This window comes from Rhinoraja longicauda, chromosome 21 (assembly GCF_053455715.1).
Source record: "Rhinoraja longicauda isolate Sanriku21f chromosome 21, sRhiLon1.1, whole genome shotgun sequence".
Lineage (NCBI taxonomy): Eukaryota > Metazoa > Chordata > Chondrichthyes > Rajiformes > Arhynchobatidae > Rhinoraja > Rhinoraja longicauda.
The window spans coordinates 27,601,076-27,618,056 of NC_135973.1; the positions used below are offsets into that span (position 1 = coordinate 27,601,076).

A 16,981-nucleotide genomic window follows, 5' to 3' on the forward strand; every position below is an offset into this window, starting at 1 on the left:
TTAATAAAGGGGGCTGAGTGTAAGCTTCCGTTCAATATGTTCAGAAGCCTGTATCACAATCTATGGGTAGACACAAAATGCTGGAGTAACTCAGCGGGTCAGGCAGCATCTCTGGAGAAAAGGAATAGGTGACGTTTCGGGTCGGGACCCTCCTTCAGACTGTCTGTAGAAGGTGACCCGTAACCTCGCCTATTCCTTCTCTCCAGAGATGCTGCCTGACCCGCTGAGTTACTCCAGCATTTTGCGTCTATCATCAGTGTAAACCGCACCTGCAGTTCATTCACACACAATCTAACGTTATCGGGCTAATTGAAGCTTGACTACACCGGAGAGATGTAAGGAAGCATTAGGAATGTGTAGCAAGGAACTGCAGATGCTGGTTTATACCGAAGATAGACACAAAATGTTGGAGTAACTCAGCGGGTCAGGCAGCAACTCTGGAGAAAAAGGATGGGTGACGTTTCGGGTCGGGGCGCATGTCTCCGGAAAACTCTCTCCCCTAGAAAGCTGTTGCGGTTTGGAATTAATTGAACGTTTCAAGAAATGAGATTGATAGCATTTTGTTGGGCAAGATGATTAAGGTTTAAGGAACCAATTCTGGATCTCACTGAATATTGGAATAGGCCTGTGTTCCTGAACAGTCTACTCTATCCCTGCATTTCCCAGCATATTGGTTTGTTATTCTATGGGAACCTATTAAGACTGGAGGTAGAAACAAAGAACTGCAGATGCTGGTTTATTAAAAAAGTGCCGGAGTAACACAGCAGGTCAGTCAGCATCCTTGGAAAACGTGAATGGGTGACGTTTCAGGTCGGGACTTTCTTCAACTTGATTGGTGGCTGGGGAAGAAAGCTGGAAGAGAGGAGGGGCGGGCCAAAGCCTGGCAGGTAATAGGATGATGCAGGTGAGAGGAGCTTTGATAGGCAGAGGTTGGACAAAGGCCGGAGATGAAAAAATAGAAGGCGTGAGACAAAAGGATCGAAGAGTTACGAATGGTGAAGGCAGAACAAAGAATGGAGGAGGAAGAGGTTGGGGGGGGAAATACGTGCAGGTCCAGGTGAGGAACTGGGCCCGGGGAGGGGAGGGGGGAGTGGGTGGTGGGGGAAACAAAGAGGGGTGTACGGGAAAAAGGGGAAAGGGAGGGGGGGGCAGAGTTGTTAGAAGTTACCTAAAATTGGAGAATTCAATGTTCATACCATTGGGTTGTACGCTACCCATGCAGGTGCTGTTCCTCCAGTTTGCGTGTGGCCTCACTCTGGCAGTGGAGGAGGCCCAGGACAGAAAGCCCAGCGTGGGATTAGGGAAGGGAGTTGAAATGGTTGGCAACCGAGAGATCTGCTAAGCATCGGTAGGGGAAGATTGATCCCATTCTGTAACGTAGGCTTGATGCTTTGCTAAGTAACTTCACTAATCCCAATGATTGCAGTCCCTTGAAATAATCATACAGAATACCCCGGACAATATTAGGAGTTACTTTACTGTTTTTCAGAGTTGAGGACCTGAGAGCATGTGTCATTTCTATGGATGAACTAAATACTGGAGTTATCTCGATTCTTCCGTCCCAACAAGTTTTCTGAGGTGCGTGATTTCCTGCTTGTACCTGGAAATATTAAATATTAAATAATGGTTAAATCGTCATGTGTTTTCAGAAACGATATGGCATTGCAAGCTAAGCATTGTGTTTATATTAGTTTGTTACTGTCAAATGTACCATGATAACATAGAAAAACCTTGCTCTCGAGGCAAACCATTCTATACATAAGTACATGTAGGAAGGAACTGCAGATGCTGGTTTATACCGAAGACAGACATAAAATTCTGGAGTAACTCAGTGGGATCAGGCAGCATCTCTAGAGAAAAGGAACAGGTGGCGTTTCGGGTCGGAACCCTTCTTCAGAGATAGAGAAGGCCAGAGAAGGTCTCAACAAAGCTTCACAATTCAAACCTATTTTATATTTACCTGCCTTTGTTCAACCATCTGCCTATCAACCCACCCCCCCCCCCCCCCCCCCCCCCCCCCACCTCATCCCCACCCCTGTAACCACCTATCACTGGCCAGGCAAAGATACAACGTGCTGGAGTAACTCAGCAGGTCAGGTGGCCTCTCTGCAGAATATGGATAGGTGATGTTTTGGATCGAGACCCTTCTGCAGACTGATAGAGGATGACGGAGGGGCGGGGGAGGGGAGGAGGAAAGCAGGAAGGGAGAAGGGGCAGGACAAAGCCCAGCGAGCGATAGGTGGATACAACTGAGGGGGGTGTGTGTGTGATAGGCAGATAGTTTGTCCTGCTCCTCCTCCTTTCCAGCTTTCTCTCCCCCCCCCCCACCATCCCCCACCACAATCAGTCTGAAAAAGGGTCTTAGCCTGAAGCATCGCGTCTCCAGAGATGCTGCCTGACCCGCTGAGTTACCCCAGCACTTTGTACCTTTTGTTTTGTAAACCAGCATCTGCAGTTCCTTGTGTCTATAGATAAAGTAAGATGTGCAGATGCAAACAATTATTTCTCCAAATGCTGTGTGATCTGGCTTCACCTGAAGGGTCTCGACCCTGTCCGTGTCCTCCACAGATGCTGCCTGACCTGCTGAGTTACTCCAACACCTTGTGTCTTTTTTTTGTTAGCCAGCATCTGTGGCGGCACGGTGGCGCAGCAGTAGAGTTGCTGCCTTACAGCGAATGCAGCGCCGGAGACTCAGGTTCGATCCAGACTACGGGCTCCGTCTGTACGGAGTTTGTACGTTCTCCCCGTGACCTGCGTGGGTTTTCTCCGAGATCTTCGGTTTCCTCCCACTCTCCAAAGACGTGCAGGTTTGTAGGTTAACTGACTGGGTAATATGTAAAAATTGTCCCCAGTGTGTGTGGGATAGTGTTAATGTGCGGGGATCGCTGGGGGCAGCGCAGACTCGGTGGGCCGAAGGGCCTGTTTCCGCGCTGTATCTCTAAATCTAAAAAAAATCTTTTAAAATCTGCAGTTCCTTATGTTTAAAGCTAAAGACGGATTTGCGGCTGGATTAAATGATTTCTCCGCGTTCTGCGCGGTCTGGCTTTACCTGCCCAGGTGCTTGTCCACATATTCCTGGAGTTCAGCCAGCTGCTCCTCTGCAATGGTGACCCGTGAGTACAACTGCGCGCGCTCGCGTTCCAGTTCTTCCTGTCAATAAAATCCAACGTTGACAATATTAAGAGCCGGCATAATACATCTTTTCCCCATTTCAAAACTTTCTCAGTCTTCTTGTGGGCAATGTCAGGCCAGTTTTTTGTTGATATACTTTAACAGGTTAGGGCGGCACGGTGGCGCAGCGGTAGAGTTGCTGCCTTACAGCGAATGCAGTACCGGAGACTCAGGTTCGATCCCGACTACGGGTACTGTACTGTACGGAATTTGTACGTTCTCCCCGTGAGCTGCGTGGGTTTTCTCCGAGATCTTCGGTTTCCTCCCACACTCCAAAGACGTGCTGGTTTGTAGGTTAACTGACTGGGTAATATGTAAAAATTGTCCCTAGTGGGTTTAGGATAGTGTTAATGTGCGGGGATCGCAGGGAGGCGCGGACCCGGTGGGCCGAAGGGCCTGTTTCTGCGCTGTATCTCTAAATCTAAAAAAAGGGCGGCACGGTGGCGCAGCGGTAGAGTTGCTGCCTCACAGCGCCAGAGATCCGGGCTCGATCCTGACCTCGGGCGCTGTCTGCATGGAGTTTGTACATTTTCCCTGTGGCCGTGTGGGTTTCCTCCGGGTGCTCTGGTTTCCCCCCGCATTCCAAAGACATGCAGGTTTGTAGGTTAATTGGTTTCAGTAATTTGTCTCTAGAGTGCAGGATAGAACTAGTGTGAACGGGTGATCGCTGGTCAGCGTGGACTCGGTGGGCCGAAGGGCCTGTTTACACGCTGTACCTCTAAACTACAAGCAATAAAGAGAGAGCTAGATAGAGCTCTTAAGGATAGCGGAGTCAGGGGGTATGGGGAGAAGGCAGGAACGGGGTACTGATTGTGGATGATCAGCCATGATCACATTGAATGGCGGTGCTGGTTCGAAGGGCCGAATGGCCTACTCCTGCACCTATTGTCAATTGTTTATTGTCTATTGTCAAACTAAGATACAAACATTGTTTATTTTCCATTCAAAGTGACTCCTGAATGAAATAGTTTCCCAAGGTATTTCATTTTCTAGTCTGTCTAGGTTTCTGCTTCATTGACGGTGGCGCAGCGGTAATTGCTGCCTTACAGCGACGGAGACCCGAGTTCGATCCCGACTACGGGTGCTGCCTGTAAGGAGTTTGTACGTTCTCCCCATGACCTGCGTGGCTTTTCTCCGAGTTCTTCGGTTTCCTCCCACACTCCAAAGACGTACAGGTTTGTAGGTTAATTGGCTTGGTAAATATAAAAATTGTCCCTCATGTGTGTAGGATAGCGTTAGGGTAAGGGGATCGTTGGTCGGCACGGACACGATGGGCCAAAGAGCCTGTTTCCACGCTGTATCTCTAAACGAAACTATACTTATATCTGCCGTGGCTTTTATTTCTGAGAAATCTATGTTTCTCAAGTTTTCTAAGGCCCTAGGAAGAACTGAGGAACCGAGAGACCAGAAGACACAGGAGCAGAATTAGGCCATTCGGCCGATCAAGTCTGCTCTGCCTTTCAATCATGGCTGATCTATTTTCCCTCTCAACCCCATTCTCCTGCCTTCTCCCCATACCATTGACAAGGCATCAATGAGTATAGGTCCAGAGGCATCAAACGCTCAAGAATCCCTGAAGGTAGCAGCAAAGGCGTGTGAGGTAGTTAATGAGGCATGGGAGGGTATTGCATTCATTAGTCAGAGCATTGTTTAAGAGCGACAAGATTATGGTCCAACTACATACACGTTAGGCCACAGCTAGAATACTACAATACAGTTTGCGATTTTATGCTCATTCTGCTTTCACATCACTTGCAACTGCAAAGATTTAACCTCTAGAGATACATAGAAACATAGAAACATAGAAAATAGGTGCAGGAGTAGGCCATTCGGCCCTTCGAGCCTGCACCGCCATTCAATATGATCATGGCTGATCATCCAACTCAGTATCCTGTACCTGCCTTCTCTCCATACCCCCTGATCCCTTTAGCCACAAGGGCCACATCTAACTCCCTCTTAAATATAGCCAATGAACTGGCTTCAACTACCTTCTGTGGCAGAGAATTCCACAGATTCACCACTCTCTGTGTGAAAAAAAACGCTCTCATCTCGGTCCTAAAAGACTTCCCCCTTATCCTTAAACTGTGACCCCTTGTTCTGGACTTCCCCAACATCGGGAACAATCTTCCTGCATCTAGCCTGTCCAACCCCTTAAGAATTTTGTACGTTTCTATAAGATCCTACAAGGCACTGCAGATGCTGGTTTACCAGAAAAAGACACAAAGTGCTGGAGTAACTTAGCGGGTCAGGCAGCATCTGTCGAGAACATGGATAGGATTTGAAGAAGGGTCACGACCCGAAACGTCATCCATAACATGTTCACCAGAGATGCTGTCTGACCCGCTGAGTTACTCTGGCACTTTTTTAGATTTAACCTCGACCTTGTTTTGCTACTGTTCGCTCTTGTGACAATGTTCACTTCTGTGATCTGCTTACAAGGGATGTCAGCATTCATACGTTCATTCTATTTCTCTCTACAGGATTTGGGGAGGCCTTGGTTCATCTTTTATATGTGATTTAGTTGATCATCCTTTTTTGTTTTGATGTTCTTCAATGTGGAAATATTTTACACACTGATTACTTCGTCTCTATTAATGTACAGAATGATTTTCCCCGATTGAGATCTATTAATCATTCTTTGTACTCCTAAAGTTTAACTCTCTAAAATTGTTTAATTGGCCTTTAAGTGTGTCCATGCTTCCAATTTAGTTACGCTCGATCACTCTCGCTCACGAGGAATAATATAACTTCCATTTCCTGTGCATTAGTATGAAGATGTCAGATCTAGGTGGGAAAAAATGACACAAAGTGCAGGAGTAACTTAACGGGTCAGGCAGCATCTCTGGAGAACATGCATTGGTGATGCTTCGGGTCAAGACCCTTCTTCAGTCCCGAACATAAATGTCCTCAGTCCGAGGAAAGGTCCCAAACCGAAAGGTCATCTATCCATGTTCATCAGAGATGCTGCCTGACCTGCTGTGTCACTCCAGTACTTCGTATCTTTTTTTTGTAAAGCAGCATCTATGTCTCAGATCTAGGTAGGCCCTATTCTACATTTGATTGCTTCCTTTATGAAGAACAATGAAATTTGCATGAAGATAGACACAAAAACATGAAGTAACTCATCTCTGGGAGAGAAGGAATGGGTGGCATTTCGGGTCGAGACCCTTCTTCAGAAATTAGCATTGCAATCTAACTCCATGCTGCTTAATATTCCTCCTAAAATATCTTTCTAATTCTCACATGCATTTCAGCATGTAAGGATTTAGCTTGTCCCTTCTGATTGATAGTACGAGTCTTGGATCAGCAAACAGCCTGCAATACAATTGTTCTGGTTAATTAATTCCTTAACTTGGCTGTTTCCACAGAATCAATACTTCCAATACGTCTCTGACACAGGCCACCACATAAGATCCTTCTCACTTTGTGTCCATTCTCTGCAATCAATGATGTATTTATTTTAAGAAAGGGCAGACTAATATTGGTCTTAATAATGTGCAGGAAGGAATTGCAGATGCAGGTTTACACTGAAGAGAGACATACAATGCTGGAGTAGCTCAATGGGTCAAGCAGCATCTCTGGAGCACAGGAATAGGTGACTTTTTGGACCAGAACCCTTCTGCAGGCTGAAAGGTAGTGGGGGTGGGCGGGGGGGGGCGAAACTGTTCTCCCGGCGAACGTTCTCTCCGTGACCACGTGGGTTTTCTCCGAGAACTTCGGTTTCCTCCCACACTCCAAAGACGTGCAGGTTTGTAGGTTCATTGGCTTGCTACAAGTGTAAATTGTCCCTAGTGTGTGTAGGATAGCGTTAATGTGCGAGGATCGATGGTCGGTGCGGTGGACCGAAGGGCCTGTTTCCGTGCTGAATCTCTAAACTAAACTAAACTAAACTGGAGGCAAGAGAAGGTCAGAACAGATGGCCTCTGGAATGGTGGTCCATAATGGCCCAGTTTTGGCTGGGGAAGATGAGGGATGCAAGGATGAGAACAGTGGAACTAGTTCAGAGACTAGGGTGTGGCAGTAGGGTAGAGTGGGGAGGGGAGGGAATGCAGGAGTTACTTGAAATGAGAGAAATCAACGTTAATACCATTGGGTTGTAAGCTGCCTTAATAATAACTGTCTCTTTACTCCTATCTCTTTTATCCACGACTGTAGTTTGGAACCACATTGGACATTTTTGTCGTCTGAGAAATTAAGAATGAAATGAATATTTTATAATTTTAGATAAGCTTCATCTTTGCATTTTGTAAAAATCAAATCTTATATCAGATAATTTTAAACCACAAGTTGTCCGGTAGTTGTACTTCCATTCTAAGAGGTGACTATGGAATATTATATCAGTGGTTCAAACAAATTCCACAATGAGCAACACCCCACACCTGTGTTGTACACGTAAACTCTCTCAGCTGTTTCCTTAGTTCGCTCCAGCTTTCATTATTAAAATTGCCACCAGTTTCCAGCCTGAAAGCAGACAGTAAAACAGTAAATTTTACTTTCTGATTCGATTAATAACAATTAAGAAACTTCCGATAGACACAAAATGATAGAGCTCTCGGGGCTAGAGGAATCAAGGGATATGGGGAGAAGGCAGTGTAGATGATCAGCCATGATCACAATGAATGATGGTGCTGGATCAAAGGGCCAAATGGCCTCCTCCTGCACCTATTGTCTATGTTTCTATGGACAGGCAGCATCTCTGGAGAGAAGGAATGGGTGAATGGAAAAAAATGGACCTTCTCTCCAAGAGATGCTGCCGGATCCGCTGAGTTACTCCAGCATTTTGTGTCTATCTGAAGTTTAATACAGCATCTGCAGTTCCTTCCTTCCCACCAGCAATTAGACAGGTACATGCATAGGACAGTATGGGCAAGTTGGGCTGAAGGGACTGTTTCCACTCTCTGACTCTATGCTGTCTGATTTGGGTACGTTCTCGACTGAAATATATTCCATTCTCTTAAAACCCTCCAAAAGAATTATCTATCCTCTTCCTTTAATTCCCAAATGATATTTTCACATTGACAATATTTTGTGTGGGGAAAAAAGCCCATTTGCCGAACCAATTTAATTTTAAAATGCAGAGTATTTTGCCTTTAATCCGTTATTCCAGATTATTGGAGGTATACTAGTGGGTTTGATCGTGCACTCCATTGTATAAAGTATACCGCCAGGACAGCATGGTGGTGCACGGTAGAGTTGCTGCCTTACAGTGCCAGAGACCCAGGTTCGATCCTGACTGTACGTTCTCCCTGTGACCGCGTGGATTTTGCCCGGGTGCTCCGGTTTCCTCCCACACGCCAAAGGCGTGCAGGGGCGGCACGGTGGCGCAGCGGTAGAGTTGCTGCCTTACAGCGAATGCAGCGCCGGAGACTCAGGTTCAATCCTGACTACGGGCGCCGTCTGTACAGAGTTTGTACGTTCTCCCCGTGACCTGCGTGGGTTTTCTCCGAGATCTTCGGTTTCCTCCCACACTCCAAAGACGTGCAGGTTTGTAGGTTAATTGACTGGGTAAATGTAAAAAAATTGTCCCTAGTGTGTGTAGGATAGTGTTAGTGTGCGGGGATCGCTGGGCAGATCGGACTCGGTGGGCCGAAGGGCCTGTTTCCGTGCTGTATCTCTAAATCTAAATCTAAATCTAAGGATTGTAGGTTAATTGGCCCTTGGTAAATTTGTAAATTGTCCCTAATGTGTAGGATAGTGCCACTGTACTGGTCAGCGATTGTTGGTTGGCGTGGACCCGGTGGGTCATAGGGCCTGTTGCCGAGCTATATCTTTAAAGTCTAAAGTACAAAGTCTAAAGAGACTGCTTTCAGGACACTGCCCCATTATTGCTTTAAAGTTACAGAAAGCTATCTCCTTCATGTTGTGCCTTTCACTGCAGGAGCAACAATCTCCTTATTCTAAACCTTTGTCAAATGATAGACACGAAAAGCTGGAGTAACTCAGCGGGGACAGGCAGCATCTCTGGAGAGAAGGAATGGGTGATGTTTTGGGTCGAGACCCTTCTTCAGACTGGCTAGGGAAAAGGGAAACGAAAGATGTAGACGATGATGTGGAGAGATAAAGAACAATGAATGAAAGATATGCAAAAAAGTACATAGGAAGAACCTAAAGTTTGGAGTAAATGCTGGAGTAAACCTAAATGCTGGAGTAAACCTAAAGTGTATATGCTTGATTTGACTTATTGCATACAGACAAAGTTTTTCGCTGTATCTCAGTACACGTGACAATATTAAGCCAATAGCTCTCCCAACACTCCCTCAAAATGAACAGCATGAAAAAAAAGTCTAAAAATGATACACCACTAAATTGCTAGAAAGTTAACGAGTGTAATACTCACATCAAGGAAGGCATGGTCAGTACAGAGCTCCCACCCAGCCTTATCTAAGAGAGAAACACAACTTAAATGAATGAAGGTGACAAAAATCAAATATATTGTACAGGAATACACAGACATAAAAATGATACTTTTTGGCATATCTTTCATTCATTGTTCTTTATCTCTCCACATCATTGTCTACATCTTTCGTTTCCCTTTTCCCTGAAGAAGGGTCTCGACCCAAAACGTCACCCATTCCTTCTCTCCAGAGATGCTGCCTGTCCCCGCTGAGTTACTCCAGCTTTTTGTGCCTATCTTCGACATAAAAATAAATGTTTTGTAAAAGAGCATGGTGTAAAATCAAGTGAAATGGAGCCCAAGTGTAAAGGCAAAGCATGTACCCAGTGTCCACATGAATCAGGCACTTTGCACACACATTATAAGAACCCGCACAGTACCTCATTTGGGGCCATGAGCAAGACACAGAATGCTGGAGTAACTCAGCCGGTCAGTCAGCATCTGGACATTGAAGTTAAGGGGACACTTGATTGAAGTACATAAAAATGATGAGGGGCATAGATGGGATAGACAGTCAGAACCTTTTTTTCCAGGGTGGAAATGTCCAACACTAGAGGACGTAGCTATTATAAGGTGAGAGTGGGAAGGTTTAATGGAAATGTGAGGGCCAAGTGTTTTTTTATACAAAGACTAATGTGAGCCTGGGATACACTTCCAGAGGTGGTGGTGGACGCAGATATGATAGTGGCATGTGAGAGGCTTTTAGATAGGTACACGGAAGTCTAAGGAATAGGATGGATCACGTACTGACAGATAATATATAGGGCGTAATGGGGTGATGTAGGATGGGGTGTAAATGGTCCTTGATTATGTTGGAAGATCAGTTCAACTTGGCAGTTCAGTTCAGCACAAAGATTGTGGGCTGAAGGGCCCGTTCCTGTTCTGTACTGTTCCATATTTTGTTCAACCCAAATCACCGGCTGAGTGTCTGAGGAAGGGTTGAGACTCGAAACATCATCTAAACATTCCCTCCACAGACACTGCCTGTTCCTCCAGCATTTGTGTTTTGCTCAAGATTCCAGCATCTGCAGTTCCTTGTGTCATGTTTGCAGCCACGAAGATTGTCTTGATTGAAACATTCATTCATTCTGGCTGCAAGAAGGTGATCGCTTTTATTGATGTGATTCATGAACCAGTTTAAGAACAGTTATGTCCACCACAGCTAGCCACTGTGGGACTGGTTCAGGGCAGAGCAATTAATAAAATCTGTGCAACTAGCAAAGTACATCAGACTTTCAAGCTACAGCGCGGAAACAGGTCCTTCGGCCCACCGAGTCCGTGCCGGCCAGCGATCGCCAATACCCTAATACTATCCTACACACTAGGGACGATTTACAATTTTAATCAAAGCCAATTAACCTACAACCCCGCAAGTCTTTAGAGTGTGCAAGGAAACAGGAGCACCTGGAGGAAACCCACGCGGTCACAGGGAGAATGTACAAACTCCATACAGAAAGCACCCAAGGTCGGAATCGAACCTGGGTCTCTGGCGCTGTGAGGCAGCAGCTCTACCGCCCTGAATAATACAATCCATGATGCCTGAATAATACAAATGCATAATGAAGCTGAATGAAAAATGGGCTCCCGGTTTAAAGGGAGATTTCTGGCCCCCTCTGGTTTCTCTGCAGATCTCTCACCTTCTCCTGGAGTTCTCGGATTTGAGCTTCCAGTCGAGCTTTATCCTCGCGTAAGCGGTTCAGCTCCTGACTATGACTGTTCAATAGTTCACTGTCGGTGATGGCAAAAGTTATCTCTGAAGGGCCAGGATCCAGATCCTTGTTGCCCAACGATAAAATCTGTTCTCGCTGCATTCTGTGCCAAAACCAAAAGTGGACTCGGTTATCGATGTGATGCTGGCAGTCACTTCAGTAAACCCGGAACGTTACATCTGCAAGTTCCTCATCTCATGCTCTCCCAGCCTGGTCAAGTGCAGGAAACCTAACATTCATTCGGAGTAGTGCGATCATTTCTGGTCACCCCGTTACAGGATAGATGTGGAGGCTTTGGAGAGGGTGCAGAGGAGGTTTACCAGAATGCTAAAGATGGACTCAAAGCACTGGAGTAACTCAGTGGGTCTGGCAGCATCTCTGGAGAAAAAGGCTGCGTGAGACGTTTCTTCAGACTGAAAGAAGAGGTTGAGGGGGGGGGGGGGGGGGGGGGGGGTGGAAAGAGTTGGAGGTGAGAAAAGACCAGGGCGAGTCAGGGCCGCAACAACTGACGTCGGGCAGGGTGGTGCCTGGTAAACCCATTGTTGGCTGGGGAAGGTGTGATCTCAAGGGTTTAGAGGACTTCATCTGCAGGGAGAGATTGCATAGACTTGGATTGTTTCACTGGAACATTGGAGGTTGACGGGTGACCTGCTGGAAGTGTGCAAAATTCTGAGATGCATAAATAGGGTAGACAGTCAGAGCCTTTACCCAGGGTGGAAAAAGTCCGACACTGTAGGGCGTAGCTATAAGGCAAGAGGGGAAAACTTAATGGAGATGCGCAGGGCAAGTGTTTTTTTACACATCGAGTGGCGAGGACCAGGAGCGCACTGTCTGGGGCGGTGGTGGAGGCAGAAATGGTAGTGGTGTTTACGAGGCTTTTAGATAGGCACACGGAAAATGCAAGGAATAAAGGGATATGGACCACGTACAGGCAGGTGAGGTCAGTTTAAAGTGGCATCACGTTGGGCACAAGCATTGTGGGCCGTTCCTGTGCTGTTCCTGTTCTAGAACCACAGCAAGGCGAACCGACTTCAGCAACAGAATATTTCTCAGAAGTCAATTGTAAAGCACAAAGACTATTTAGAAGACAGTGTCCATTAAAAGAAAGGTCGAAGCTGAAACTACCACAACTCCTCCCGACACACACACAGGGCAGACCGTCCAGAAAATATGTAGCAAGTACATGAGAGTTTGATTTGGTTTTCAGTTCAGAGTTACTCCAGCACGTTGTGTCCAAGTATTAGGACCATTCTATCATAGGAATGCATGGGGAGAATATTTTACACAAAGGGAGCCTCGTGGCTCTTGTCACTGAACATTTACTTATTCTCCCACCTTGAATCTGGGTCCAGGTTTGAGACACATTTTAAGTTACAATAGATAGGCAGGTTACATTCATTATTGCCATTTGTACCCAAGTACAGTGAAAGGCTTTGCCTTGCTTGATATCCATTCCAAATCAGATAACACTATACAGTCAGGTCAAACTCCACTATAACAGGTAGAGCAAAGAGCAAGTGTGGAATAGAGTTCTCTGCATTCTAGTGCAACAGTCCCAGAGACAGCCCACATCGTCCGCAATAAGGTAGAGGAGAATCGGTCCTAGCTTGTGGAAGGACCGTTCAGAAGCCTGATAAGAGTGGGCGGCATGGTGGCGCAGCAGTAGAGTTGCTGCCTTACAGTCTTACAGTGCCAGGGACCCGGGTTTGATACTGACTATGGGAACTGTCTGTACGGAGTTTGTACGTTCTTCCCATGACCGCTGTGGTTGTGGCCCCTGCGACCCCCACGGCCGTGAGTTTTCTCCGAGATCTTCGGTTTCCTCCCACACTCCAAAGACGCGCAGGCCTGTGGGTTAATCGGCTTGGTACAAATGCAAATAATCCCTAGTGTGTGTAGACAGTGTAAGTGTGCGGGGGTCGCTGGTCAGTGCGGACTCGGTGGGCCGAAGCGCCTGCTTCCGCGCTGTACCTCTAAACTAGACTAAACAGAAGGGAAGAAACTGTTCTTGAGTCTGGTGGTGCGAGTTTTCAAGCTTCTGTATCTGCTGCCTGACAGAAGCAGGCGCAAGAAGGGATGGGAAGGGACTGGGATGGGAAAGCTCTTTGATTATGTTGGCTGCTTTTCTAAGGTAACGTACAGTGTAAATGGAGTCATTGATGTGAAGTCCAGTTGATGTGATGGGCTGGGCTACATCCACATCTCTGAAATTTCCTGCAGAGCTGTGAAACCCAGCAGCATGCTTTCTCCAATGCATCTGCAGAAGGTGGATGGCTGGTTCTAGCCCCCCTGATATAACTGATATATACAATTGGACGGCTCAATTGTAATCATGTATTGTCTTTCCGCTGACTGGTTAGCACGCAACATAAGCTTTTCACTGTACCTCGGTGCACGTGACAATATACGAAACTCAAATAGCATGGAGGGATTTGCTACATTGATCCCAATAGAAACAGTCAACCTACGAATTGAACATATCTGAGAGGCATCTACCCGCATTTACAGAGATGTCAGTTGAACTATTGTATTCTCACGACTAGAATTTGCCAAAGATTCTTTAACCTGTACGCGATCAGGAGATGTTCGTGCTTCTTGAAGACGCTCTGCATCCTTTTCTTGTAGTTTCTGGCTGCCCTAGCCAACTGTTCTTCTCGAGATCTGTAGGCAGATCGCATGTCCTTCAGCATGCTGTCCACGAACCTCTTCAGGTGCGGCAGGTCAGCTGTGGCTTTGGTGTTGTCATTGCCCGGTTTCCCTGAACTATCCACGTAGTCCTTGTACACAACATTGGGAGCAACGTACCATTAGCTTTCCTTTCGACTGTTTCCACATTTGCTCGTGACGCGCAAGAATTTCAACCCACCGAGTCCCTGCTGGCTCACAGAATAATTCCATTGGAAGGATGAGGGGGGAACCTCAATGAAACTTATCGAATAGTAAAAGGCCTGGACAGAGTGGATGTGGAGAGGATGTTATTACTAGTTGGAGAGTCTAGAGCCTGAGGGCGCAGACTCAGGATAAAAGGATGTACCTTTAGGAAGAAAATGAGGAGGAACTTCTTGAGCCAGAGGGTAGTGAACCTGTGGAATTCATTGCCACAGATGGCTGTGGAGGCCACGTCTTTGAATATTTTTAAAGCGGAGATTGACAAGATTAGTAAGGATATTAAAGGCTACAGGGAGAAGTCAGGAGAATGGAGTTGAAAGGGAAAGATAGATCAGCCACGATTGGATGGTGGAGTAGACTAAATGGGCCGAATGGCCTAATTCTGCTCCTATGACTTAGGAATTTATTAACTTAATTTTCCCCTATAAAACCTGCGCTCCTCATATTCCCAAAAAACTTCACTCAATAGACAATAGACAATAGACAATGGGTGCAGGAGTAGGCCATTCGGCCCTTCGAGCCAGTACCACCATTCAATATGATCATGGCTGATCAGTACCCCGTTCCTGCCTTCTCCCCATACCCCCTGACTCCGCTATCCTTAAGAGCTCTATCTAGCTCTCTCTTGAATGCATTCGGAGACTTGGCCCCCACTGCCTTCTGAGGCAGTGAATTCCACTGAATTCATATGTAGTGAAGCTGATTATCAATAATTACAGCGGGATCTTGATCAGCTGGGCAAATGTGAGGTGTTGCATTTTAATCATTCGAACCAGGGCAGGACCTGAACACAATGAATGGTAGGGTTCTGGTGAGCCTTGTAGAGCAAAGGGATTTGATGTAAAAGTATATACTTCCCTGAAAATAGAGTCATATTGTAGGTAGACAAGGTGGTGAAGAAAGCTTCTGGCACACTGGCCTTCATCAGTGAGGGTACTGAGTTTTGAAGTTGGGATGGTATGTTACAGTTGGACAACTCCTTGGTGAGGCTACATTTAGAGTATTATGTTCAGTTTTTTGTCACCTTGTTATAGGAAAAAACACATTAAATTGGAAAGGGTTCAGAGAAGATTTACGATGCCATGGTTCAAGGGCCTGAGCTTTAGGGAGAGATTGGGCAGGCAAGGACTTTAGTCCTTGGTGCGCAGGAGGTTGAGGGGTTATCTTATTGAGGTGTGTAAAATCATGACGGGGAATAGGTAGGATGAAGGCACAGCTTCTTTTTCTTGGGCTCAGGGGAATCAAAAACCAGAGGCCATAGGTGTAAAGTGAGTGAGGAAAGATGAACCTGAGGGGCAACTTTTTCCATACAGAGGGTGGTGGGTGTATGGAACGAGCTGCCAGAGGAGGTAGTTGAGGCAGATATAATAACAACATTTAAAATATATTTGGATAGGTACATGGATAGGAATGGTTGGGAATGGTTTCGAGGGATATGAGCCAAACACCGGCAAATGGGACTAGCTTAGATGGGGCATTGGTCGGTATGGACAAGTTGGGCCGAAGGGCCTGTTTCCATGCTCTATGACAATGATGCTGGTGGTCAAATGGGAATTCCTTGATACCGTGTAGCATGCTGTGAGGCAGTGGCTCCACCGGTTGTGCTACTGAGTTGACCTGTTCATGCAGAGTCCTGTATGCAAGCACATCAGTTCACCTACTCACTGTTACATCTTCGATGTACCGGACCAGCCGCATGCGGTATTCTTCACTCAGTTCTTTCAGGCGCAGCTGCAGCTGAGAGTTCTCAGTTTCCATCTCTTTCAGTTGACTCTGGGATCCTAGCAAAGCCTGTGGAGGATTACAACACCAAATTAGGGAGATGGTCCCCTTTTAAATATATCATTCCATCTGAACAAAGTGGCAGGCAAATCTGTGCATGTTTTATCATTAAAAAAATTAACATGAGCCGGTTGAAATATCTCCTCAATATTTTCTCCATCTGACCCGAAACATCACCTATTCCTTTTCTCCAGAGATGCTGCCTGACCCGACGAGTTACTCCAGCACTTTGTGTCTATCAGATATTTTCTCAGCTGATTGGGAACAAAGAAGAACACTGGTCTTACAGCGCCAGAGACCCGGATTTGATCCTGACTGCAGGTGCTGCCTGTATGCAGTTGGTATGTTCTCCCTGTGACTGCGTGGGTTTTCTCTGGTTGCTTCGGTTTCCCCCCACACCCCAAATAGGTACAAGCATTCAAGAGAGAGCTAGATAGAGTTCTTAAGGATAGCGGAGTCAGGGGGTATGGGGAGAAGGCAGGAATGGGGTACTGATTGAGAATGATCAGCCATGATCACATTGAATGGCGGTGCTGGCTCGAAGGGCCGAATGGCCTCCTCCTGCACCTATTGTCTATTGTCTATAAGTTTGTAGGTTAATTGGCTTTGGTAAAAAAAAAAGTGTGAAATGTTCCTCGTGTGTGGAACAGTGCTAGCAGACAGGGTGATCGCTGGTCAACATGGAGTCAGTCCAGCGAAGGGCATGTATCCATGCTGCACCTAGAAAGTTATCTTCTGTGCCCATTCCCCACAACCACCAACCTTTTAATCTTTCAAATATTCATCTATCTCCACCTCAGGTATTTCTGCCTCTCTCACCCTTTCAGCCGCTGAGTTCCAAACACCTACGACCTCCTGGTTGAAAATATTTTTCCTTCTAAATTTATGACGGGCATCCGATAGGGAGGACAGTCAGAATCTTTTTTCCTAAGCTGGAAATGTCAAAGACCAGAGGACATAAGCTTTAAGGTGAAAGGGGAAACAATTTAATGAGGGGCAAGTTTCAATGAGTGGGCTTTTCTGTCCACACAGTGAG

The 16,981-nt window shown here is 46.3% G+C and overlaps 1 protein-coding gene across 3 annotated transcripts in view; it reads right to left on the reverse strand.

Annotated features, from left to right (window-relative positions):
- Positions 1 to 252: 252 nt before the first annotated feature.
- ccdc78 (coiled-coil domain containing 78) overlaps positions 253 to 16,981 on the reverse strand; it is a 66,018-nt gene continuing 49,289 nt past the window's right edge. For 2 of the 3 annotated variants that reach the window (XM_078417485.1, XM_078417484.1), the window contains 7 exons: positions 15,829 to 15,954; positions 13,840 to 14,051; positions 11,203 to 11,377; positions 9,509 to 9,552; positions 7,551 to 7,632; positions 3,050 to 3,150; positions 253 to 1,600 (listed from right to left, as the gene is read on the reverse strand). In XM_078417485.1, coding sequence (XP_078273611.1) covers positions 1,543 to 1,600; positions 3,050 to 3,150; positions 7,551 to 7,632; positions 9,509 to 9,552; positions 11,203 to 11,377; positions 13,840 to 14,051; positions 15,829 to 15,954 — 798 coding nt within the window. In that variant the 3' untranslated portion in view covers positions 253 to 1,542. Of the gene's footprint in view, positions 1,601 to 3,049; positions 3,151 to 7,550; positions 7,633 to 9,508; positions 9,553 to 11,202; positions 11,378 to 13,839; positions 14,052 to 15,828; positions 15,955 to 16,981 lie in introns of those variants that run through there. The other variant, XM_078417486.1, reaches the window with a different exon arrangement.